The sequence below is a fragment of the Lygodium microphyllum genome, chromosome 17, assembly GCF_053477565.2.
Source record: "Lygodium microphyllum isolate KBCC chromosome 17, Lygodium_microphyllum_v1.1.10, whole genome shotgun sequence".
Lineage (NCBI taxonomy): Eukaryota > Viridiplantae > Streptophyta > Polypodiopsida > Schizaeales > Lygodiaceae > Lygodium > Lygodium microphyllum.
Window position 1 is genome coordinate 90,215,105 of NC_141151.1, and position 27,951 is coordinate 90,243,055.

The window sequence follows — 27,951 nt, forward strand, 5'->3', positions numbered from 1 at the left end:
TACCACGTCCTCCTCCATAGGACTGGCTTTCTTGAGTTTGCTGCATATTCTGATTTCTACCACGGCCTCCAAATCGGCCTCCTCTACCTCTGCCTCTACCTCTTCCAGCATTTGAGTAGAAGACAGCTTCTTTTGAAGTTCCTCCTGAAGAAGATGCACCACCATTTCTCTGCTCCTCAGAAATTAGAAGAGCAATCAACTCCTCAAAATCAGGAAATCTTTCACGAACTGAAATGGATGTCCGAAACTGTGCATAATCCTTTCCTAGACCATTCAAGGTCACAGAAACTAAATCATCATCTTCCACTAGCGACCCAATGGAAGCAAGTGCATCTGCAATCTTCTTCACCTTCATGTGGTAGTCATTGATGCTCATACTTTCTCTTTGCACATTATGCAACTCTTGCTTGAGCTGCATTTTCCTGGCTTGCGTATTTGTGCTATATATTTTTGACAAAGTATCCCATGCCTCCTTTGGCGTACTTGCATCCTGAATATGCACAATCATAGAGTCTGAAATACTGATAGACAGCCAATACATAACTTTCCTGGCTCTCTCATGCCATGCTTTAAATGCCTGCATTTGCTGTTGATTGGGAACATCAGGAAGAACTGGTTCTTCTTCATTTCCTGCAACAAATTCCCAATATCCTTTTCCCATAAGGAAATTCATCATTCTAAACTTCCATGCTTGGAAGTTGTTCTTGTCAAGCTTTTCAGTTACAATCTGTGAAAGAGAATCAGATGCCATTACAGAACACTGCAAAAAATTCTGTCACTGGAAAAAACACAGCTTCACCCTCACAAGGGCAAATCTGCAAAATTGGCGAAAGTGGTATTTGACCACACAGTGACTTCCAAGTGATGATTTTGCATAAACAGGAACCAATGATGATTTTGTAACTCCCAATGTCTCTGCACATAAGCATACGATGCAATTTCTGTGGTAACTTTTCACCGACCTGTAGAACAGTGGTTGCACAGCATAAAACTGGGCCTTTTTCTGAGTGCGTGCAGAAAACTTCCGCCTCCAAAACAAGCCCCGAAATGGCCTCAAATAAAAAAAACAGGGTCGTCAAGGGCTAAAGCCCTTGCCCGCAGCATATACTGTCCTCTTGCTTCACCGCGAAGGGCATCTCAACCTGAGACAATGCACTCCTGCAATTTCCGGCTGTGCTACTGTAACGTGTCCACTAGAATCATTCTGGACACGTCTTAGCAGTCCATCGGGAAGGATGTCTAGAAAGCTCCGCCCGGCACTCCCATGGAATGTTACGGGACTTGCGATCTAGGTCTTCCCGCGTCTGCCACATAGCGGAAGTGTCCTGGCCGTTTCCCATTTAGGATCGACCGGAATTAAGGTTTCCTAGTTACTTGTTTCGGTGTTGACGATCATCCTCTGTTCGTTGAAGACTTTGAGAAAAGTTCCCGGCTAACCGGGACCACCCATCCATAGGACGGACCCATGGTCCATCCTCCACACTTTCCTCGGTTTGTTTTAGTTATGTAATTACCTACCACATTAGTTTGACATATACAAACAGCTTCTTTGATTAACCCTGTTATGCACCGGTTCCTTCACGTAATCTTATCACAGGACATAAAGAAAACAATGCCAAAAACTTCTTTATTATCATTTTATCCTTTTATCTTTGAAATACAAGGAGTTCCCGCCTATAGGCGTATTCATAATCCGCCCGAAGGCTATCCAGTAATCCACCAGGGATCACTAATCCAAGTTTCCGCCCGTAGACTAGTATGCGGGCCTCGAGATCCAATCCCGAGTCACGTTAGCCTCTTGTGCAGGGCCCGGAAGGCGAGGGATTTACGGCCAGAGCCCCCCCTGGCACCCAAGCGTCCTCCTGCTCCAAGTAGAACTCAACGGAGAGACCTCTCACGGCGGGTTCGGTCCACGTTCCCGGCGCGGTTAACAACCCCCTTGGTTAGGGTCAGGCAGGCAGTCGGGGGTAACTGAAGCTGCCTCTCCCTTCAGGCTTCAACCTGAAGCTTTAGATATATTTTCATCCTTTAGTTCATTGAGCAAACAATGCAAACAGTGCTTTCTAAACTGTTACAAGCACAATCAATTTCCAATGGTCGTTTAGCTGGCAAACTGTTAAGGAGTGACTCCTTCTCTCCGAATGCAACCCGCATTCGATCCGGAATCAATTGCAACTTGGCAAGATTCCTATCATTCTTGGGTTAGGGCCATACCCTACCAATACTTTAGGTTTTGTTGTGGTAGGTTCCAGCGACCATGTCGCTTTAGTTTATTGTCTGGTCATTTGCTTCAAGGCAAATACCTAACTTTGCTTTTTCCTTGGCAATTATTTCCCAAGAAAAGTGAGTAACAGGATGATTACCCATCCTCTTGTAAGTTAAATTCTTTCAATAACTTGCCAACCTTATTTCGAGAGATGACAAAACTCTCTTGTGGACAAATCTCAAGTCTATACGATGTTGCAACCTTTTTGCACATGTGTTGCATCATTCCACGGGATCATTCCACCCATTGAATGGCGTCCTCCGGCCACGGAATTACCTCTAGCCGAGTAGCAGGGTTTAGGGTATCCTCCAACCCATTCCTAATTATGTTGGCCCATGGTCCTAGTAATTTGCAACTCCGTCAGAGTTTCATCATTAGAACGAATGATCCTTAGGATAAAACCTTAGATCATTTTATGCATGAACATCCAATTGATTCGACATTTCGTGAACGTGTGTAAGATCTTTGGGTTTGCGGGTTTAGACTTGGCAACAAGTGTAAAACTAGGTCGAATTCTTATTGCACTTGGCACTTGGGATACCTATCATATCGACTGAGCCATGCCCATATGAATCCCTTGTGTTTGAGGTTACTTAGACAACTCAATATACTTGTATTGCGACAAGGATGAACCTTCTAAAGGTAATAAACTACATCTAATGGAGAACAATAGTTACAACTACACCAATACGCGTAAACATGCGATTTATTGCTTTTACGCATCACATGGTTCACAATAACCCTATCTTTCCTTGGTAAGGTAAAAATGCCTGATAATCTGGACACTAACTTTCCTAGGTCCTACTAGGACTTTCATCAAATAGTCATGCCACTTGCAAGTCCATAGATCATTTTCGTGCCCTTCTATTCCTTTTCGAATAACATCTTATGGGTGTTAGCTTTTCCTCATGAATCATTACAAGGAAGATTTATCTAAAAATGTGACATGCCATTAATCTTTCCATGCCTAGTAAAAAGGTGTACCTCAACAATTTCAACCTTGTAATGAGGCAACAGTTGTCCTAGGCTCGTCTCTTTTGAATGCACAAAAGGAAACTTACTAATAAGGTCCTGCAAATGCATAGACACCTTATGCTCTTTTCATTAACTCCATTGAACGTACCAATGATCAATTTTCATATCTTAAGCTATTTCTAATAAATGTTCAAATAGCCAATTCATTTTCCAATTGCATTTAACTTGACTAGTTGCATTTGACATGCATGAGTGCTTCCTAATCCATGAAGTTATCGTGATTAATTCAATACTTCTGTGTGGAATCCAAATAGATAAAACCTGGACTTGTGGGCTCCGGAAAATATCCACGTAAATACTAGGAGAAGATCCTTCCGCAGGCGCGTCTTGTGACTTTTTAGGGGCCATTATGACATAATTACGGACTTCCAGGTTGCCTTTTCCCTTACGCAATCGGTGAATTTGCTCGCCCTGGTACGCAGCCTCAAGATCTTGCTCTTTTCTCCCTGGTACGCGGGAGATCCCTTTCGAAATGTGGATCCTTGAGAATACCAGCTTGCGGAATTTGGCCTTATGGAAGGCCTTTATTCTTAATTTCTTCAAAATTCTGGGGTAAAGGTTCTTGAAAAAAAAAACCTTAAGCAACCCTCTTCAATGGGCTTATGGGGGAAAATCGAGTGGGAAGGGCTAGAGAAACCCCTCTTCTTTTTTTATGAATAACCGGGCCTAGGGCCTTAGTAGCTTCCTTCGCATCAAAGGCCGGAATGGGCGTATTGAGGATCAAAAGGGAGGGCTTTAAAACCCGCCTAGGGAATGGCTTGTGTGAGATCCAAGGGAAGGGGACTTAGAAATCTCGGGGTAAAATGGGCTATAAGGGACTCCACGGGAAGGGGGCTTAGAGAAGCCCCCTTAGAAGCTTCCTAGAGAAGCTTCTAAGAAGCTTCTGGCAGCAGTGTCCACGTCGGCAGGGGGGGAGAGTCGAAATCCAGCGGCGGCGGCAGACGGAAGTGGCCGGGCGGCTTCCTGCAGGGCGGCGGACTGTGGCGGCTGGCGGCTGGCGGACCGGGCGGCAGCGTGGCGGCTTCCCTCTCCACGGCGACCTCTTCTCCACCCGGCGACCTTCCCTCCTTCTCACAGCCCGTCCCCTTCACGACAGTCTTCTGCCGCCTTATCTTCCTTTTTTTTTTTCCCCCCCCCCCCAAGAGGGGGTTCTTATAGTCCAAGGGGGGGAGAGGGGACCTCCCCACGTGGCCCGTTGCATGGCTCTCTCCCTCCACCTCCTCATGCTGCCCTTACTAGCCCATCCCTTTCCCCCAGCCACACATCGGCTGGGGAAGATAATAAAAAAATTTGCAATTACCTTATCCTCTTGACCTCTTTCCAAGAGGCTGTTTTCCCGCGGCTATGCAGGTTTGAATCCCCGGCCTTATTTTCCTAAGGTGGAGTGTCTCCATTTCCCGCGTGTGGTTATAGATTAGCTGCTGGCACTAGTGATAATCTTTGCACGAGATTTACACGACGTGCGGGAAGTCAATATTTACGGTACGCAGTGTGCGGAAATATTACATTCTCTCCCCCTTAGAAGAATCGAGATGTCCTCATCTCGAGATAAACTGGGGATATTGAAGATTGAGAGAGCTTTCATCCATCCAGGTAGCATCCTCCTTGGGATAATCTTTCCACTGGACGAGGCATTCTCTCAAGGTTCTGGATCTCAGTTGTCTCACCCTAGCATCTCAAATCTTGTCCGGCCTTTGTTCAAGGACTCCTTGACTAGGCATTACAATTTGTTGGTCATCAAGTACATGACTAGGATTAGGTACATACTTCATTCTTCAATAGACGGTTATGGAATATATTATGAACCTTTAGGTTTTCAAGGAGTTGCAGTCTATAAGCATTAGGTCTTAAGCACTTGAGGATCTTGTATGGTCCACAATACCTTGGACTTAGCTTCCTGCAATCTCCTAAGGATAGAGAACTCTTCTTTGGGCATACATGAATGAAGACCATGTCTCCTTCCTCAAATATTCTATCTTGACACTTCAAATCCGTGTATGCCTTCTGTCTATCCTTCGCAGCTTTGATGTCCCGAGGAAGTGAAATCATGAGCTTCGCACAATATCTTCTATTTAAATAACTGGCTTGTTGGTATACCTGCTCTCATTCTATAGTAGCCATGTCCATTATTGACAGAGAATTCATGACCTTTGGCCTATAGCTTTTGTTCCTGGTCCTTGATAGAGATTTCCCTTAGCACCTTTTGATATGGCATGCTTCCTCTCTTAGCTAGTTTGAAAATAGGGTTGCTTGGCATGGATACCTCTGTAGCTAGAGATCTAGCTATTGATAGATTTTGCAAGATTAGTGAATTAAGGAATGCCTTGCGATTGGGTGCATCAACAACTATATTCTCTTTCCCTGGACGATACTTGATTTCAAAATCATACTCCAATACTTCGATCCATCGACGTTGCCTCATGTTGAGCTCGTTCTGGGTAAAAATCCATTTGAGACTCTTATGATCTGTTACTAGAGTAAACTTGTTACCCATCAGGTAGTGTCTCCAAAGCTTTAGAGCATGGATGACATCTAATAACTCCAGATCATGCGTGGCATAATTCTTTTCATGACTCTTCAATTTCCTTGAAGAATATGCTACGGGATGACCTTCCTGCATGAGAACACACCCCAAGGCAAGAATGCTGGCATCAGTTACTACCTCGAACTCCTTATTGAGGTCAGGAAGTTTCAGAATAGGTGCCAATACCAAACATTGCTTCAATTGGTCGAAGCTATTTTGCTCGGGAGTTGACCATGTAATAGAAGTCTGCTTCTTTAGTAAGTCGGTAAGAGGTGCTGCAATCAAAGCGTAGTTTTTGATAAAGATCCTATACCATCCTGTCAAGCCAAGAAAACTGCGTATTTCTTTGAGGGATACTGGTACTGGCCATTCAAGCACATCTCTGACTTTGGCTTCTTCATTTTTGCATACAGCTTATGAGACCCCATTGTCTCCAAAACAACCCGTAGTTGAGGTTCATGAATAGACTAAAATGTCGTCGAAGAAGACAAGCACGAAATCATCAAGATATGGTCTAAAAATATCCTGCATTAATCTATTGAAGGTGGCAAGTGCATTTGTAAGCCCGAATGACATAACCAAGAATTCAAAGTGCCCATATCTTGTATTGAAGGCTGTTTTTGGAATATCCTCATCCTTGATCCTGATTTGATAGTAACCTGACCTGAGATCAATTTTGGAGAAGATCTTTGCACCTTGAAGGCGATCGAGAAGCTCATCTATTCTAGAAATAGGATACTTGTTCTTGACTGTTGATTGATTCAACCCACGGAAATCAATACATAGTCGAAGTGTCCCATCTTTCTTTTTCTGGAATAGGACTGGAGCTCCCCATGGTGAATTGCTAGGTCGAATGTAGCCTTGGTTTAATAGTTGCTTGAGTTGTTCCTTCAACTCAATTGCTTCCGATATAGATTTTCTATATGGTCTCTTCGCAATTGACGTAGCTCCTATTACTGGCTTGATCTCATGATCTACTTCTCTTTGAAGTGGACGTTTTGTTAACTCTTCAGAAACTACGTCCGCATATTCCTTTAGCCAAGTGACCAAATCACTTTACTTCTTTATCAATATTCATAGTCGAGACAATCGTTGATTTAAAAAAAAGTTTTATTCCATTCATATCAACATAGCCCTTTCGAGGTACAATTATTTCTTGGGGTGATGGAACAAGTTGATACATTAATTCGAGGAGAATAAGATATTATTGCATTCAGCTACAGGAACTGAGTAGTAGTACGGATTGGGGTCATCGATTTTTAGGAATCGATAGTTCATTGGAAGATTAGGGTATCTTTTCCTTTGATATCCCTTCTTCACATGACGTCCCAAAACCTTGATTCGGTCGGCAGGGATTCTTTGAATCACTTCCCCGTACACATACTTATTCTGGTTAACCCTTCGACCTCCAACCTGTAGGGTCGCGTTTGCGTGAGTCTCAATAAAGACGAACAGCTTTACGATCTTCAAATCCTCCATCCACTTGATTCTCTTCAAGTTAATTTGAAGGTACGCAGGTTGATAGGCAGTTATGTAATAGATCCCTAAAACACCCATCCATCTCCATTCCACGTACACAGGTGATGGATTGTAAATGCGGTCTAGGATGTTCATCATCTCAACCCTTTGTCGATAATTCGTGGAATGCATCACGGTCATGAACATGACTCGGAACACTAAGAACCTGTTCCATGCTTCATAATTCTGCAATACAACATTCAAAGTAAGGAAATGTTTGGGGACACAACATTTCCTTTACTTCTTCTTATTAAAATTTCCTAAAAACAAATCCTTTGTTGGTTCGCTCTGATACCAACTGTAACGTGTCCACTAGAATCATTCTGGACACGTCTTAGCAGTCCATCGGGAAGGATGTCTAGAAAGCTCCGCCCGGCACTCCCATGGAATGTTACGGGACTTGCGATCTAGGTCTTCCCGCGTCTGCCACGTAGCGGAAGTGTCCTGGCCGTTTCCCACTTAGGATCGACCGGAATTAAGGTTTCCTAGTTACTTGTTTCGGTGTTGACGATCATCCTCTGTTCGTTGAAGACTTTGAGAAAAGTTCCCGGCTAACCGGGACCACCCATCCATAGGACGGACCCATGGTCCATCCTCCGCACTTTCCTCGGTTTGTTTTAGTTATGTAATTACCTACCACATTAGTTTGACATATACAAACAGCTTCTTTGATTAACCCTGTTATGCACCGGTTCCTTCACATAATCTTATCACAGGACATAAAGAAAACAATGCCAAAAACTTCTTTATTATCATTTTATCCTTTTATCTTTGAAATACAAGGAGTTCCCGCCTGTAGGCGTATTCATAATCCGCCCGAAGGCTATCCAGTAATCCACCAGGGATCACTAATCCAAGTTTCCGCCCGTAGACTAGTATGCGGGCCTCGAGATCCAATCCCGAGTCACGTTAGCCTCTTGTGCAGGGCCCGGAAGGCGAGGGATTTACGGCCAGAGCCCCCCCTGGCACCCAAGCGTCCTCCTGCTCCAAGTAGAACTCAACGGAGAGACCTCTCACGGCGGGTTCGGTCCACGTTCCCGGCGCGGTTAACAACCCCCTTGGTTAGGGTCAGGCAGGCAGTCGGGGGTAACTGAAGCTGCCTCTCCCTTCAGGCTTCAACCTGAAGCTTTAGATATATTTTCATCCTTTAGTTCATTGAGCAAACAATGCAAACAGTGCTTTCTAAACTGTTACAAGCACAATCAATTTCCAATGGTCGTTTAGCTGGCAAACTGTTAAGGAGTGACTCCTTCTCTCCGAATGCAACCCGCATTCGATCCGGAATCAATTGCAACTTGGCAAGATTCCTATCATTCTTGGGTTAGGGCCATACCCTACCAATACTTTAGGTTTTGTTGTGGTAGGTTCCAGCGACCATGTCGCTTTAGTTTATTGTCTGGTCATTTGCTTCAAGGCAAATACCTAACTTTCCTTTTTCCTTGGCAATTATTTCCCAAGAAAAGTGAGTAACAGGATGATTACCCATCCTCTTGTAAGTTAAATTCTTTCAATAACTTGCCAACCTCATTTCGAGAGATGACAAAACTCTCTTGTGGACAAATCTCAAGTCTATACGATGTTGCAACCTTTTTGCACATGTGTTGCATCATTCCACGGGATCATTCCACCCATTGAATGGCGTCCTCCGGCCACGGAATTACCTCTAGCCGAGTAGCAGGGTTTAGGGTATCCTCCAACCCATTCCTAATTATGTTGGCCCATGGTCCTAGTAATTTGCAACTCCGTCGGAGTTTCATCATTAGAACGAATGATCCTTAGGATAAAACCTTAGATCATTTTATGCATGAACATCCAATTGATTCGACATTTCGTGAACGTGTGTAAGATCTTTGGGTTTGCGGGTTTAGACTTGGCAACAAGTGTAAAACTAGGTCGAATTCTTATTGCACTTGGCACTTGGGATACCTATCATATCGACTGAGCCATGCCCATATGAATCCCTTGTGTTTGAGGTTACTTAGACAACTCAATATACTTGTATTGCGACAAGGATGAACCTTCTAAAGGTAATAAACTACATCTAATGGAGAACAATAGTTACAACTACACCAATACACGTAAACATGCGATTTATTGCTTTTACGCATCACATGGTTCACAATAACCCTATCTTTCCTTGGTAAGGTAAAAATGCCTGATAATCTGGACACTAACTTTCCTAGGTCCTACTAGGACTTTCATCAAATAGTCATGCCACTTGCAAGTCCATAGATCATTTTCGTGCCCTTCTATTCCTTTTCGAATAACATCTTATGGGTGTTAGCTTTTCCTCATGAATCATTACAAGGAAGATTTATCTAAAAATGTGACATGCCATTAATCTTTCCATGCCTAGTAAAAAGGTGTACCTCAACAATTTCAACCTTGTAATGAGGCAACAGTTGTCCTAGGCTCGTCTCTTTTGAATGCACAAAAGGAAACTTACTAATAAGGTCCTGCAAATGCATAGACACCTTATGCTCTTTTCATTAACTCCATTGAACGTACCAATGATCAATTTTCATATCTTAAGCTATTTCTAATAAATGTTCAAATAGCCAATTCATTTTCCAATTGCATTTAACTTGACTAGTTGCATTTGACATGCATGAGTGCTTCCTAATCCATGAAGTTATCGTGATTAATTCAATACTTCTGTGTGGAATCCAAATAGATAAAACCTGGACTTGTGGGCTCCGGAAAATATCCACGTAAATACTAGGAGAAGATCCTTCCGCAGGCGCGTCTTGTGACTTTTTAGGGGCCATTATGACATAATTACGGACTTCCAGGTTGCCTTTTCCCTTACGCAATCTGTGAATTTGCTCGCCCTGGTACGCAGCCTCAAGATCTTGCTCTTTTCTCCCTGGTACGCGGGAGATCCCTTTCGAAATGTGGATCCTTGAGAATACCAGCTTGCGGAATTTGGCCTTATGGAAGGCCTTTATTCTTAATTTCTTCAAAATTCTGGGGTAAAGGTTCTTGAAAAAAAAAACCTTAAGCAACCCTCTTCAATGGGCTTATGGGGGAAAATCGAGTGGGAAGGGCTAGAGAAACCCCTCTTCTTTTTTTATGAATAACCGGGCCTAGGGCCTTAGTAGCTTCCTTCGCATCAAAGGCCGGAATGGGCGTATTGAGGATCAAAAGGGAGGGCTTTAAAACCCGCCTAGGGAATGGCTTGTGTGAGATCCAAGGCAAGGGGACTTAGAAATCCCGGGGTAAAATGGGCTATAAGGGACTCCACGGGAAGGGGGCTTAGAGAAGCCCGCTTAGAAGCTTCCTAGAGAAGCTTCTAAGAAGCTTCTGGCAGCAGTGTCCAGGTCGGCAGGGGGGGAGAGTCGAAATCCAGCGGCGGCGGCAGACGGAAGTGGCCGGGCGGCTTCCTGCAGGGCGGTGGACTGTCGCGGCTGGCGGCTGGCGGACCGGGCGGTAGCGTGGCGGCTTCCCTCTCCACGGCGACCTCTTCTCCACCCGGCGACCTTCCCTCCTTCTCACAGCCCGTCCCCTTCACGACAGTCTTCTGCCGCCTTATCTTCCTTTTTTTTTTCCCCCCCCCCAAGAGGGGGTTCTTATAGTCCAAGGGGGGGAGAGGGGACCTCCCCACGTGGCCCGTTGCATGGCTCTCTCCCTCCACCTCCTCATGCTGCCCTTACTAGCCCATCCCTTTCCCCCAGCCACACATCGGCTGGGGAAGATAATAAAAAAATTTGCAATTACCTTATCCTCTTGACCTCTTCCCAAGAGGCTGTTTTCCCGCGGCTATGCAGGTTTGAATCCCCGGCCTTATTTTCCTAAGGTGGAGTGTCTCCATTTTCCGCGTGTGGTTATAGATTAGCTGCTGGCACTAGTGATAATCTTTGCACGAGATTTACACGACGTGCGGGAAGTCAATATTTACGGTACGCAGTGTGCGGAAATATTACAGCTACCTGCAGAGATCTGCTCCCAAATCAGAAAATGAAAGCAACATTGCTCCTCTTACCAAAACACCGCGAGCTTGGCTTGCTTTCTTGAGCTCCTTACCACGAACAAGGCTCTGATACCATGTCAAGATTGTGGGAGAGAAGGAAGGAGTCTCACTTGTAGCTTTCTTGCTTGCACAATGGGGGAATACACACAGAGGTGGAGGCTGAAAACAATTTTTCTCTTCTTAGTTGTGTAAGCCAAAAGAACTCTCATACAAAGAAATAGAAGAACCCTATATATGGGTCTCAAACCAAACTCAAATAACTAAGGTGGCATACTAACTGAGCCATGAACTAGAGTAGATAAGGATAGCGGTCATGTAGCTATTATTCATGGGCGGTGTACCAACCGCATCTGCAACTGACAAGTCGGTGACATAAATGCACAAGGGTCACCCTGGCATATCACGAGTGGAGCTCGATATCTCAACAATTTGAGGGCGGAGTTTTTCGCCAAGAATTTGAAAACATTAGTCAGCACCATTAGGAGTATATTTTTCGTTGTGTGTGTTTGCATTTGCATGATGCACGAGCACTTGTAGTTAAGCTAGGCACAATTTCTTCAATGCATCCATAATTTTTTGTGTGGGAGCATCGTTTGATTGCTTGCATCTCATGGATCCAAACATCTATACAGTGGATTCTTGTATACATAGAGATCCATTTTATGAGGCCGATCATGTAGAAGAGGAAAACAAATTGTGAAGAGTCAAGATGGCTACAATGTTCCCAAATCTGGCATGTCTGCGGAGATTACAACGTCAATTATGGTAAGATTGAAAGCCCTGCTTGTATTTTGCTTGAAGAGCTTGCACGTATCTGAGAAAGGGCTACTATCTTGGGAGTAAAACTAGAAGCTGGCCAACATGTTTATGGAGCTTGCAATGTCAAAATTTCTAAAAGAGTGGTAATTAATCAGTAACATAAGCATGATAGAGGAGGCGACTGATTTAGTGTCACTGTATGGGACTGAAATATGCTAATCCAAGGTTTAGAGAAGATGCAAAGAAGTTACAGGATCAGAGAATATGTTTGAAGAAGTGCAATAATTCTGGTATGGTGATGTTAGAGGAAGCAAGTTAATCAGTAGGTTTTCATCATGCTCGTGTAATGCATGACGGAAGAGACACCTAAGGTGGTGAAAAAGCCTCATACAAAAGCTTTAAATGATGAGAAAAACACGATGCTTTAATCGATGGCTTTTTTGAAGTTTTTTCGAGGAGAAGGTTCATTATAAAAGCGATGATAAAGGGAGGAAGACGTGGGGTGGAATAATGAAGACTTGAAGCAAAGGAGATGGCGGATGTCGATAACTGCAACAAGGTGACGAAGAGAGGATGAGACAAAGGAGAGCCGAGAGTTGTGATGGAGGACGAGGTGACATAAAGGAGGGAGTCAACAACATTGAACGGAAGGACGAAGCCGAAGGGCGATGAGATAACAATTGGATGTCTATAGTACTATTGTGGATGAGGAGTGCTTGATCTTCGACTTTTTCGGCCGCTGCTACTTCATCTTGATTGGAGGATGTCGTGGTGGTACGAGTGAGGCCATTGGCGCACCACCTTCTCTGATAGCACCTTCCACACGTCCACACTTACCGCACCAGTCGAGCAAGTCTTGATCTCAATTAGCCTGATAATTGGCGGCTTTTCTCACTGTCGGCCTACACTCGATTACTTCGGGTGGAGAACATCACCAAATGACCAAGGCAACCACACTACCCCTTTGTTTATGATCTTCTCTAACATAAAGCATCTCATCGGAGGAGCCGTGAAGAACTAGGAGGTCATGAATCCCACCAACATCATGTACATATCAACCTGCTTGGCTTGGGACACCCCTACGTAAGCATGGCATGATGGATAAAGTCCCCGTGATAGGAAACTAGTTGAGAAAGAAAAGTTATGAATTCATTCAGCATGGGGAAGAAAGTCTCATCATCACGCTGGAGCTAGAGTTTGCAGAGTTCAACTGATAATGCAGAAACAAATTAAAGACGTTTACCATAAAGAGGATGACTTCTACCTTGATCTTTGGTGAAGAGTTCTTCATATCAAAGAAGTCAGCATGAAGATGTCGAAGCTAAAACCCAATTGCAAGGAAGTTAAGACAGTAAGAAAGGATTTCTAAAATCCCTACTTCATATAGGATCATATGTTTGATGAAACTCTTTGATGCATAAAACGAAGCCTCCCAGCTTTGCTTCCCTTGTTATTAAACCTTGACCTCTTTGTACTCAATATGTTCATGCTTTGACATACTTTAACTCTTTGGAATCTCATAACATAAGGAAGATTAACTCCTTCTTTTAGCTTCATATCTATGATGACATACAGGTGAACTCTCTGCCTTTCTTGCTCTCAATCTACAACAAATGAGCAACTTCTTTATGTTCTTCAAAATGAACAACAAGTATATATTCATGAAATTATCTTGACTTCCCTCCATCTCGCTTAGTGTCCCTGTGACGAGTGATTGTCATGAATCCCCCCCTCCGCGAGAATCGCGTGCGACACCTGGTGAACCCGACGTGAAAGTGTCGCTTCCGATAGTCAAGATGAGAGACTCTTCGAATATTCCAGCTACTTCATCATCGAGTGCTTCTTGCTTTTTGACCAATGAGATGAATAATTTATTGCAAACTCTTTCTTCTGCCATTATGTTGCAAAATCAGGAGATGGAGTGAACTATGCAGCAATAGCAGCTATTACATCAACAACAATTTGATCAACAACGAATGCTGCATCAAGAACAAGAGCATATGCATGGTGCAACCAACGCGATTGAGGCTGTGGTAAGTGAGAACAAATTATTTGATGGCCAAAATGTCTCATCTTATCTTAAAACTTTTGAAAGCTAGATGCCCTTCATCGGAGTTCTTACCAACTGGAGCAACTATTTCCTATGGCTTGTCATGCCAACTTTGCAGGTTAGAGTGACTGATTTATTTGTGCAAGATTGAAAGTGAAATGTCTTCAAGAAGGTGCTCAAAGATGAATATTTTTTAGAGGGTTATGGTATTGTTATGCAGAAGATATTCAGAGAATGGATCTATGACCCCAACAAAGAACTTGTTGCTTTCGAGTTATTACGTAAGTTTGAAGAACGTTAGAACCAATTGGATGCAGTTGAGCAAAGAGCCCTAAACTCGGAGAAAATAGAGTTATTCTTGCAGGCGGTTGATCTTGCAGTTCAGGATGAGTTGGGAGAGCTTCTTGAAGACCCTATGCAACCTATGGGATTGAAGACAGATTGGCAAGATGCTATTGATGCGGTTTCCACATTGACAAAGAGGCAGAGATGGAAGGCTCACTTGCAGAACGGTATGCAAGCACCTCTAGCAATGTCTTCTCCTACCTCGACTTCTCATGTTTCTCCTTCCACTTCTTCTCCTAATTCTCATCCTGAGTCTATGCCTACTTCTATGTCTATGCATATGCCTATTCCTGCTGCGGTTGTCAGACCATCTACCAAACCAACTGTCGAAGACATGGTGGAAGAAATTTCAAAGAACTTGAAAGATCTTCAAATTAGATGACTAGAAGAGAACAAAAACCACTTAACCTAGCTCCAATTTCTTCCCCAACCTCTTCTACTCCTATGAATTCTTCTAAAAATGATGGTGTTTGCCATTGCATATAGTGTGATAGTCTAGACAATGAGCGGAAGGATTCTCAAGACTTTGAAGAGGCGAGAAGACTGAAGTTGGTGGTCTGGAAGGATAGGTTGATATGTTTCGGAGATACAGAGCAACATCTTAAAACAAATTTTAGCAAAGGAGGTATGAAGAAATTATCGGAGGAATCTCTCTTATGTTCTTCTTATGTGAAGCAAGAGGCAACAAGATAAGTTGCTACATATGGTCTTCAATTGGAGCACTTGTCGAAAGATAAGTCTCCTTTATGGTCTTATGTACTACATGCAGAAAAGAAAGATAAAGCTTTATCATACGAACTTTCATTCATAGGAGATGCAATTAGAAAAGGAACTAGATGGAATGATCACATAGATGTCTTCTCTATCTATGATTACATTGCAAAATCTCAAGGATTTGAAGCACTTGTTGAAGAAAAGCACAAAAGAGATAATGATCAACTTGAAGGATCGAAGAGGGCAACCAGGAGGAGTGAACTAGTTCTTGAGCCTTCTTCTTCAAGACCGGAGTAGAGTATGGCCGGTGTACAGAAACCAAAAGTACAAGAAGATCAGAAGGCCCCAAAGACAAAGGATCCAAAGCCGAAAAAGTAACCTGGACTCAAGCTACTATCTGACATCGAGACGACCACTGACTTGAAAAAGGTACTTGAGGATCGAATTCTTAATTGTAAAATTTAATTTACACTTGGAGAAGTCTTGGGAATTGCCAAAAGATAATTTCATGATGTTATTATTGACATCTTAAAAAGAAAACGGAAAATTATTGAAGAGCCAATGCAGGATATGATCCATCGAGAGCCTTTGGTTGTTGCTAAGGCTTTTCTCTATGGGTTGTAGATTGAAGAGATTGATTTTGATAAGGAGACTATTGAGGATTCTACACATAGAGCTCTATGTATGCATTCCAAGAAGTTTCTTCATCCTTTGCTTCAGCCGGCGTACAGTATGATGAGAGCAAAGATGAACCTAGATTGGTGCCTTGTAGCCATTTTTTTCGAACTCAGTGGGCTTGAGGGACTACATAGACTATAGTCAAGCTTGGCAAGACAGAGACTCCTTGTGTTGCTCTTTTGGATCATGGCTCAGAAATTAATGTCATAGTGCAAGGATTATATGATAGTGATAGATGGCCAGGTCATGTGGATCATGGTTGGCACATACGTGTAGCCAACAACACTATAGGAGATTTGTATGTTGCATGTCCAAACGTGAAGATTTCTATTGGATATGTGGGTGAGTCTTATCATTTCTTTGTAAAAAACTCTTTTTCTTATCCTATTATTTTGGGATAGCCATTTATTGTTGAGTCTCAGATGGAGACTAAGGTTTTGGATGATGGGTCTGCCTATGCATGGATCCGAAGCAAGGATGGAAAGAGAGCTATCTAGCTCATGATATTATGCATTAATCATAAGCAGAATAAAGATTCTTTGAGGAATTCCCCTCTTCAATTAGGAGAGTCGGATTTTTTCTAAGTAGCACTATCTTGCGAGATGATGGTGGTACGAGTCAGGGAAAGCTCTCGCCTTCTGGTAGCGGTAGCTTTTCCTCATGTGTTTATGGTGTATCCATTGAAAGTACTTTGTGTTTTCAATATATTTCAGACATGCCTAGAGCTGCTAGGTAGTATGTTAAAAGAAAAGAAAAAGGATCGATGATTGTAGGTGTTTTGCAGGAAGAAGACCGGATAGATGGTCTTTATGATGGCCTTTCATACTCAGATACCATGGAAGAACTTTCTGTATTGCTAAATGCTAACAATCAAGAATCTTAATATGTCTTATAGGTCCATTCTCTAGCGATGTATTGTGAAATTATTGATTTCATGCTTCAAAAGAATTTGGGTCCTCAGGATACTTAGTAAAAAGTATTCTTTGCTGACATATTTCAGCAAAAAGATTTGGGTGTTGCCATTTAAACACAACAAAATTTGTGTTTATCAAGGTATTTTCATTTACGGTTGAAATTTGCAAGTTGTAGCAATGAAGCCAAAGTTCAGACAAAATATAAGACAGTTGACAAGAAGGTTAGACCAATTGTTGGACCGCTACCTTTCAAGAGTGATTAGATGATCCTTAGGAGAGCTGCTATGCAACCTCCTTTATGAGATCCTAGAGATATGGGATATAGATCTTTAGCTAAGACATTGAAAGAGATGAAGATTAGGACCGAAGATTTTCTACTTCTTCCTGAAGAGGTAACATATTTTGAAGAGATGTTATACAGACATGAAAAAGTTTTAGCTTTCTTTCCACATGAGATTGGATGCATTGATCCTAGGGTTGTAACACCTATGGTTATTTTTACCATTCTGCATGTCCCTTGAGATCTACGGCCTATTCCTATGCCGCGAGCTCACTTGTCCAAATTTGTAGAGCTTTTGAATGAGTGGATCAGGATGGGGATTTTAGAGCCATCATCAGCTCCATATTCCAAGAGATGGTTTATGGTTCCTAAGAAGAATGGGACACTCAGATTCATATAGGACCTATAGCCAGTAGACAAGGTCACTATTTGGAATGTTGGTGCAGGACCTATTGTGGATGAGTTTATTGAGGCTTTTGCTGGACGTGAAATCTATTCACTCAGTTATCTTTATTCCGGATATGATCAGCTTGCCCTTGAGATCAGAGACTTAACTACGATGAAGACACCTCTAGGCCTTGTCCTATTGTGTACGCTTCTACAAGGAGCTACTGATTCGGTTGCCCATATGATGAATGGGATGAACGAGGCTCTATGAGATTTTATTCTTGAGCTTACTATGCCTTTCATTGATGGCTTACCTATCAAGGGTTGTTTGGAAGAAGGTAAAGATGATTCTTTAGATGACCATGGATGCAGATTCTTTGTGGCTTCACATATTAGAGATGTTGAGAAGATTCTTTGCAAACTGGAGGAAGTGAATTTGACCTTATCAGGGTTAAAGTCTATTTTTGGAGCCAAAGAAGTTTTTATTATTGTCATAGTGTGGATATTATGGTAGGAAGCCTTCTCCTATGAAGGTTGATGCCATAGAAAAGATTGTGAAGACTTGCTTTTCTACTTTGGAGGTTCGCACGTTTCATGGGGCTTGTGTGTTTTATCTTATTTGGATTTCTCTTTTTTCTCATATTGCAGATAATCTCTAGTACGCCATATTGGGGAATATGGGAATTTCCCATACGTTTGGGACACGTTGTCAAATCTTTGGATTTGTCATAACTTGAACAATATAACTCCAAATCGAGCGCTCTATAGCTCAATAGATTCCATTTTTCAAGCGCTTTCCAATGATAGGTCACATCATATGGTTTTGAGAAACTTATGGGCATGTTATCCTGAAGCCACCTTTTTAGTATTCAAAAAATGGGAATTGGGAGATTCTCAAACTCATAATATTGTGTTCTACTAGCTCTTGAGGAAAGGGAAATATTTTCTTGGGAGATAAAACATACTAAAGCCATGAAGAAACTGAAGAAATTATTGAGAGCTACTCTAACTCTTCGAAAGGCAGATTATGAGTATGGGAGACCTATTGTTCTTACTATTGATACTAGTCCTATTGGCATTGGATGGGATATTGGCTAAGAAAATGCAGATGGGAATATGTGTGCTATTCGATTTGGGGAGAAAATCCTAAATGAATGGAAAGAAAGGTATTTACAAGTTAAAAGAGAGCTCTTGGGAGTTGTCACGGCTCTGAAGAATGACAGAGAGTACTTCATTGGAGCTGTTGTGGTGGTCAAGACTAATTGTTTTCCTCTTCTAGGCATGATCACAAGTTAATCTACTCCAGATATTGCCATGCTTAAGTGGATTGGATACATAAAATCCACGAATCCTGAGTTTAGGCACATAGTAGGTAAAGACAACCAAGTAGTCAATATGCTTTCACGAGCAAGGTACGATGATATTGATTTTTCTTGCATTGATGATGCTAATGATGGGGCTAATCTTTTAGTCATCCATGCTGATCATGCTTGTGCTTTGGAAAGCTTTGATGAGTCTTTGTATACAAGAGAGTATGTATAGTTTGGGTGTTATTTAAGTACTATGTCTAGACAAGATGGATAGACTGATGCAGACTTCGAGAAGATTAGAAGAAAAGCTTATGGTTTCTTCTTACAAAGTGGGCTACTTTGGAAGCATCCACAAAAGTAAGAAGGACATCCATTGAGAGTTGTTTGTGATAGAGCCTCACAAGTTCGGATCATGAAAGAATTCCATGAAAGTCTTTGGGCTGGGCATCGAGCTATTTGGGCAATCTATGAGAAGATCAAAGAGCGCTATTGGTGGAGAGCCATGTATAGAGATATCTCATAGTTTGTTGAGACATGCAGTGATTGTTAGTTGTTCTCTTCAGTGAGGCACAGAGATGAGCTTCATCCTACCTACCTGCTATGTATTCATTACAAGTGGGTTCTTGATTTGATTACTATGCATGTTGCTTCATGACAGATGCGCTACATTGTTTTGGCACCAGAAGGTCTCACAAATCAAGTGGAAGGAAGAGCATTAGGAACAAAATCTACTTCAGTAGTTTGTAAGTTTCTATTGGATGATGTTATTTGTAGGTATAGATGCATTGGAAAAGTTACTATAGATAGCGGTGACTTGGAGGCTGATGAGGCTAGGGAGTTTTTCTCTCACCTTGGCATTAAAACTTCTTTGAATTTGGTATATAATCCAGAAGGCAACGGAAAGAGTAAAAGAGGCCATTTGTCGATTGTGAAAGCCTTGGCCAAAGCATGTGGTGGACGGATTCAAGAAAAAGAGTTTTGTACAAAGAAATGATAAGACTCACCCACATATCCAATAGAAATATTTAGTTTTGGACATGCAACATATAAATCTCCTATAGTGTTATTGGCTACACATATACGGCAACCATGATCCACATGACCTGGCCATCTATCACTATCATATAATCCTTGCACTATGACATTAATTTCTGAGCCATGATTCAAAAGAGCAACACAAGGAGTCTCTGTCTTTCCAAGCTTGACTACAATCTATGTAGTCCCTCGAGCCTAGTGAGTTCGAGAAAAATGGCTACAAGGCACCAATCTAGGTTCATCTTTGCTCTAATCATACTATACGCGGGCTGAAGCAATGGATGAAGAGACTTCTTGGAATGCATACATAGAGCTCTATGTGTAGACTCCTCAATAGTCTCCTCATAAAAATCAATCTCTTCAATCTACAACCCATAGAGAAAAGCCTTAGCAACAACTAAAGCCTCTCGATGGATCATATCCTACATTGGCTCTTCAATAATTTTCCGTTTTCTTTTTATGATGTCAATAATAACATCATGAAATTATCTTTTGGCAATTTCTAAGACTTCTCCAAGTGTAAATTCAATTTTGCAATTAAGAATTTGATCCTCAAGTACCTTTTTCAAGTCAGTGGTTGTCTCGATGTCGGATAGCAGCTTGAGTCCAGGTTACTTTTTCATATTTGGATCCTTTGTCTTTGGGGCCTTCTGATCTTCTTGTACTTTTGGCTTCTGTACATGGGCCATACTCTACTCCAGTCCTGAAGAAGAAGGCTCAAGAACTAGCTCACTCCTCCTAGTTGCCCTCTTCGATCCTTCAGGTTGATCATTATCTCTTTTGTGCTTTTCTTCAACAAGTGCTTCAAATCCTTGAGATTTTGCAATGTAAGCATAGATAGAGAAGACATCTACGCGATCATTCCATCTAGTTCCTTTTCTAATTGCATCTCCTATGAATGAAAGTTCGTATGAAGAAGCTTTATCTTTCTTTTCTGCATGTAGTGCATAAGACCATAAAGGAGACTTATCTTTCGACTAGTGCTCCAATTGAAGACCATAGATAGCAACTTCTCTTGTTGCCTCTTGCTTCACATAAGAAGAACGTGAGAGAGATTCCTCCAATAATTTCTTCATACCTCTGCTAAAATTTGTTTTAAGCGGTTTCTCTGTATCTCCGAAACATATGAACCTATTCTTCTAGACCACCAACTTCAGTCTTTTCGCCTCTTCAAAGTCTGGACAATCCTTCCGCTCATAGTCTAGACTATCACACTATATGCAACTGTAAACACCATCATTTTCAAAAGAATTCATAGGAGTAGATTAGGTTGGGGCAGAAATTGGAGCTAGGTTAAGTGGTTATTGTTCTCTTCTGGTCATCTTAATTTGAAGATCTTTCAAGTTCTTTGAAATTTCTTCCACCATGTCTTCGACAGTCTGTTTGGCAGATGGTGTGACAACCACAGCAGGAATAGGCATAGGCATAGACATAGAAGTAGACATAGACTCAGGATGAGAAGTAGGAGAAGAAGTGGAAGGAGCAACAGGAGACGTCGAGGTAGGAGAAGACATTTCTAGAGGTGCTTGCATACCGTTCTGCAAGCGAGCCTTCCATCTCTGCCTCTTTGTCAATGTGGAAACCGCATCAATAGCAACTTGCCAATCTATCTTCAATCCCATAGGCTACATACGGTCTTCAAGAAGCTCTTTCAACTCATCCTGAACTGCAAGATCAGTCGCCTGCAAGAATAACTCTATTTTCTCCGAGTATAGGGCTCTTTGCTCAACTGCATCCAATTGGTTGTAACATTCTTCAAACTTGCATAATAACTCGAAAGCAACAAGTCCTTTGTTGGGTTGATAGATCCATTCAATGAATATCTTCCGCGTAACAATACCATAACCCTCTAAAAAATATTCATCTTTGAGCGCCTTCTTGAAGACATTTCAGTTTCAATCTTGCACAAATAAATCAGTCACTCTAACCTGCAAAGCAGGCATGACAAGCCATAGGAAATAGTTGCTCCAGCTGGTAAGAACTCCGAAGAGGCGCACCTAGCTTTCAAAAGTTTTAAGATAAGATGAGACATTTCAACCATCAAATAATTTGTGCTCACTTACCACGGCCTCAATCGCGTTGGTTGCACCATGCATATGCTCTTGTTCTTGATGTAGCATTCGTTGTTGATCAAATTGTTGCTGATGTAATAGCTGCTACTGTTGCGTAGATAACTCCATCTCCTGATTTTGCATCATAATGGCAGAAGAAAGAGTTTGCAATAAATTATTCATCTCATTGGTCAAAAAGCAAGAAGCACTCGATAATGAAGTAGCTGGAATATTCGAAGAGTCTCATCTTGACAAGACAATTACAAGCGATGCTTTCACGTTGGGTTCACTAGGTGTGTCGCACGCGATTCGCACGAAGGGGGGGGAATTCGTGATAGTCACTCGTCACAGGGACATTAAGCGAGATGGAGGGAACTCAAGATAATTTCATGGATGCATCCTTGTAGTTCATTTTGAAGAACATAAGGAAGTTGCTCATTTGTTGTTGATTGGGAGCAAGAAAGGCAGAGAGCTCCCATGTATGTCATCATAGATATGAAGCTAAAAGAAGGAGTTAAGCTTCCTTATGTTATGAGATTCCAAAGAGTTAAAGTATGTCAAAGCATGAACATATTGAGTACAAAGAGGTCAAGGTTTAATAACAAGGGAAGCAAAGTTGGGAGGAAGTAGGGATTTTAGAAATCCTTTCTTACTGTCTTAACTTCCTTGCAATTGGGCTTTAGCTTCGACATCTTCATGTTGAATTCTTTGATATGAAGAAATCTTCATCAAAGATCAATTTAGAAGTCATCGTCTTTATGGTAAACGTCTTTAATTTGTTTCTGCATTATCGGTTAAACTCTGCAAACTCTAGCTCTAGCGTGATGATGAGACTTTCTTCCCCATGAATCATTTCATAACTTTTCTTTCTCAACTAGTTTCCCATCACGTGGACTTTTTCCATCATGCCATGCTTACGTAGGGTGTCCCAAGCCAAGCAGTCGATATGTACATGATGTTGGTGGGATTCATGACCTCCTAGTTCTTCACGGCTCCTCCGATGAGATGCTCTATGTTAGAGAAGATCATAAACAAAGGGGTAGTGTGGTTACCTTGGTCATTTGGTGATGTTCTCCACCCGAAGTAATCGAGTGTAGGCCGACAGTGAGAAAAGCCGCCAATTCTCAAGTTAATTGAGATCGAGACTTGCTCGACTGGTGTGGTGAGTGTGGACGTGTGGAAGGCGCTATCAGAGATGGTGGTGCGCCAATGGCCTCACTCGTACCACCACGACGTCCTCCAATCAAGATGAAGTAGCAACGGTGGAAAAAGTCGTAGATCAAGCGCTCCTCATCCACAACAGTACTATAGACATCCAATTGTTATCTCATCGCCCTTCGACTTCGTCCTTCCGTTCAATGTTGTTGACTCCCTCCTTTGTGTCACCTCTTCCTCCCTCACAACTCTCGGCTCTCCTTTGTCTCATCCTCTCTTCGTCACCTTGTTGCAGTTATCGACTTCCGCCATCTCCTTTGCTGCAGGTCTTCATTATTCCACCCCACGTCTTCCTCCCTCTATCATCGCTTTTATAATGAACCTCCTCCTTGAAAAAACTTCAAAAAAGCCATCGATTAAAGCATCCTGTTTTTCTCATCATTTAAAGCTTTTGTATGAGGCTTTTTCACCACCTTAGGTGTCTCTTCCGTCATTCTTTACACGAGCATGATGACAACCTGCTGATCAACTTGCTTCCTCTAACATCACCATACCAGAATTATTGCACTTCTCCTATTATATTCTCTGATCCTGTAACTTCTTTGCATCTTCTCTAAACCTGGGATTAGCATATTTCAGTCCCATACAGTGACACTAAATCAGTCACCTCTTTTATCATGCTTATGTTCCTGATTAATTACCACTCTTTTAGAAATTTTGACATTGCAAGCTCCATAAACATGTTGGCCAGCTTCTAGTTTTACTCCCAAGATAGTAGCCCTTCTTCAGATACGTGCAAGCTCTTCAAGAAAAATACAAGCGGGGCTTTCAATCTTACCATAATTCATGTTGTAATCTCTGCAGACATGCCAGATTCGGGCACATTGTAGCCATCTTGACTCTTCACAATTTGTTTTCCTCTTCTACATGATCGGCCTCATAAAATAGATCTCTATGTACACAAGAATCCATTGTATAGATGTTTGGATCCATGCGATGCAAGCAATCAAACGATGCTCCCACAAAAGAAATTATGGATGCATTGAAGAAATTGTGCCTAGCTTAACTACAAGTGATCGTGCATCATGCAAATGAAAACACACACAACGGAAAATAGACTCCTAATGATGCTGACTAATGTTTTCAAATTCTTGGCGAAAAACTCCGCCCTCAAATTTGCAATGGTGGGTGCATAGCGTCATGACAACATCAATTGTGTCCATCTTTGCTTTGATTTTGTTGAAGTGTATATAAAATTGGCATAGTTTGAGACACTTCTAGTAAGTGCAAGTTCTCCTCCCTCTATATCATCCCATCCCATCTTAAATCATGTATGCACATAGTTCAATAAGCATGGGATTAAGTCTAGGGGGTTCAATCTGAAATATGTAAGTGGTATTACATGGGTTTGACAACACAATGGATTTTTTTGACCCCTCTTTTGGACCATTTTTACACATAGAACCACATCATTTAATAAGGTCATACATAGGTTGAATAGAAAAAAGGTATGCTTTACTCATGCAAAAGGTCCACATGTGAGGGATTTTTAGAATAAGCCTTCAACACACGTGATAGTAAGGATTTACATATAGTAAACCCCTCATGGCATTAATAACTAGAGTGATCTCTAGGATAAAAATGCAGCACATTGGAATCTAGCGATAACATCTCATTGAAAAACTTAGGTTGACCAATCCCCATTATTGAGCACATAAAAGACAAGAAAGGGAATTAAGACTAATGATCTAGATGGCTCCTAATTTGAAGGCTTAACTAATCTCATGTCCAACCCTAAATTGAGCTCATAGAAGAAAAAAAAGGCCTATAACATCTGATGACTAAGATTGCCCTTCATTTTTTAGGCTTGGCCAAACTTGAAGCCTTCAAATATGATGGAAGAGATACATATATTCTTGCTTCTTACCTTGCTTGCCCCAAACTTGCATGGAATGAACTTCTTTTGAGGGGAAGGCTAAGGTATTCCACCTCATTTAGAATTGGCTTGTAATTAGGAACATTTGGGTGAAAACTGGCCCTTTACATTTTTCAAGGAAACAAGCTCAACTTATGCTCTAGATGAATACTAATGCTACCAATTATTGTGTCAAAAGCCATGGGGAAAGTTGCCAACAAAAGGATCACTTGGGAGTGCCATATGTTGTCGAGATGAAAAGGACTTAGGAGTGTAATCATAGTCCAAGTCTAGACTTTAGCACGACTCAATGACGAATCATGAGAGTATGCCTAGCCTCGAAGATGAGTCATCAAGTCTTTGGAAAAGTCAACCAGTAGGGTTTCTCTTTCTTGAACCTTTCTTGGTGATGTAGGAAGCTATGCCTTGTTTTTCGTATGATCATAACATATGTGTATTAAAACAGCAATAGGATTACATGGTCTGATGCGTCCATGTATAAACCGACCTTCACTTTTTCTATTAATACCAGTGTTCACGAAAAATTGAGGTTTGAAATAAAGTGAATTGCAAAATGTAAAAATAAACTTTCAAAATTGAAAAAATGTTTAAACCTAAAACTTTTAAACAATTTCAGTTACAAAAATGGAAAATACATGTAATTTGATTCAAAAATCTCTGCAAAATTTAAGTTAGAGGTTTTTGTATCTGCTACCAAAAATGTTTTTCGTGAACACCGATTAATACTATACACTTTGTTAACTAGTCTGCATTGGATAACGACAATATTGATTGTAACGTTGTATCATAGAAGTTGTAATTTTTTAGCGTAATGAGGAAGATGTGTTTTATTTTATTTTTGCACGATGCACGAGAAAGAGGTACAGTCCGTGTCACAGTGGTACAAAGTTCACCGAAGCATGGCTGCCTGCAGGAGGCGCTAGGTTGAGCAGACGAGGCTGCCGGCGGCTAGAATTTTGGCGTTTGTGGAAGGGCGATTGGATCAGAGCGGACGATCGAAGGCTGCCGGCGATTGGATCGGAGCGGACGATCAGGATGTACGTCTGATCCCACGACGAGCTGGCTGCTTGTATAAAATGCCACAACGCCCTGGAAATTATATGGAGTAGCTGGGTATTCAAGTGCTAATTCATTGGTCATCAGCCTCGTCTAATATACAAACCTTAGTAGCACCCGAAGCTATATTAGGAGCAGTGTTTGGAGGCACGGCAGGACGACGTATAAGCTTAAGCTGCAGGGAGTAAGGTACGTTAGGATCTTCGACTCAGTGTAAAAATTATACCATACCCATCCGACAACATAATTAGCTGCTAAGCAGCTTGTGTCCTCCAGGTACGCATATAATTAATAGATATTAGGTGGTCATCATGGAGGCCGGGGCCGCCGGGATCAGAGGGACTTCCGCTGCGGTGATCGCAATCGTGATGGGCGTGATGCTGCTGTGGGTGGGGCACGTGGCGCGGGTGCAGGCGAACGATCCGGAGGCCACGCAGGACTTCGTGGTGCCAGCGGGGACGAACGCGTCGGACGTGGATGGGAGCTTCTTCACGTTCACGGGCTTCCGGGACAACTACAATATCTGGTGGGCTTCTCTGTTCAACGGCACCACCAGCATTTACAGCAGCAGCAGCGCCTCCCCGTTCGTGAAACCCTCGAAGGCGTTCGTGAGCGAGTTCCCGGCGCTGTCCGGGCTGGGCGTGTCGGCGGCCCTGCTGGGCTTCCCGGCAGCCTCCCAGAACCCGCCCCATACGCACCCGCGCGCCACCGAGCTGCTCTTCGTGCTGGAAGGGTGCCTCCAGGTGGGCTTTGTCGACACCTCCAACAAGCTGTACATGCAGAAGCAGCTGCAGAAGGGGGACCTGTTCGTGTTCCCCAAGGGCCTGGTGCACTTCCAGTACAACCCCAGCTCCACCTCCTCCGCTCGCGCCCTCGCCTCTTTCTCCTCCTCCAACCCTGGGACGGTCTCCCTCCCTTCCACGCTCTTCAACTCCTCCATCCCGGCCTCCGTCCTCGCCCAGGCTTTCCAGGTCTCTGGTTCCACCATCTCCCTGCTGCAGGCCCCATTCCAGTCCGTGTACATCTAGGGCTAGCTCGTTTTCGTTTCCAATAACCGTCGACATCCATTCGTCGCACCTTTTTTCTCTTCCAGCTGAATTGGCAAAAGGCATGGTGCTTCCTTCTCAATTTATGTATACGATACGTCTCAATGGGGGATACTTCCTTCTCAGATGACGATGAAAAGGATTTACTTCCTCTTCCTGAAATTTTTTTTCCCGAACCTTGCTTGTGTTCTTGGAGTGGCCTCCTCGGACATACAATCTTAGATCACAATCCATGATCACGTGGAGCTATTGCTATCTTCTTTGGTGGGCATTTATGGGGATTTATAAAAACCTAAAACTTGCACACGACACAATGTCAGAACGATGCGTGCCAATAACATAATCCTGTGATGCATACTAATAACGCAATGTGAGGACGTGTACCAAGGAGACCCTCTTTGACGTGCACAATCAAGATATTAAGGAGCATTGGTAAGGGTGTTGCAACTTAGTGCTTTGCTTAGTTGACTAGGACTTAGATATAACACTCAAGAGTATCTTGCAACAAACTGCAAAGATTCAAGGGAATTCACAAAGCTAGGATCAAGACAAGAGTCTATGGTCAACAAACTCACTTAGCCTCTTTGTCCCTCACTTAGTGGTCGAGTTCAACTAACACATCTCATGTCTCTCAAAGTTCTTTTGCACGGTTATAAAGGTCTTAAGTAAAAGTGACGCCAAGTCTCTTACACATAACTTTTCAAAGTGATCACTTCAAGCAATTTGTCCCAAATCACTCGACCCTAGAAGCATCACATGTGTCATCACATCCAAGGGAGACCATCACATAGGATTAGTGAGACCACAAGGTTCAATGAACATGTCCTTTTCACGCAAGTCTCCAAGAGGAAGCACTAAGAAAAATCCTTACAGATGATGCCTCCAAGAAGTCTAGCATTAAGTGAACCAATATAACACTAAT

The 27,951-nt window shown here is 42.4% G+C and overlaps 2 protein-coding genes across 2 annotated transcripts in view; one reads left to right on the top strand and one right to left on the bottom strand.

Moving 5' to 3' along the window:
• Positions 1-21,407, bottom strand: part of LOC148022134 (germin-like protein 9-3) — a 28,201-nt gene extending 6,794 nt beyond the window's left edge. Inside the window, exons 1-2 of the mRNA XM_087696804.1 lie at positions 21,150-21,407; positions 1,157-1,171 (exon numbers count right to left, since the gene is read on the bottom strand). Of these exons, the coding sequence (XP_087552930.1) occupies positions 1,157-1,171; positions 21,150-21,407 (273 nt within the window). The remainder of the gene's footprint in view (positions 1-1,156; positions 1,172-21,149) is intronic.
• A 4,944-nt stretch (positions 21,408-26,351) lies between these two features.
• LOC148022135 (germin-like protein 9-3) lies at positions 26,352-27,011 on the top strand. The gene has a single exon (XM_087696805.1). The coding sequence runs from the start codon at positions 26,352-26,354 to the stop codon at positions 27,009-27,011; it is 660 nt and encodes a 219-aa protein (XP_087552931.1).
• Positions 27,012-27,951: the final 940 nt, after the last annotated feature.

Coding starts and splice junctions, on each gene's coding strand:
- LOC148022135 (XM_087696805.1), top strand. CDS start 26,352: ATGGGCGTGATGCTGCTGTGGGTGGGGCACGTGGCGCGGGTGCAGGCG.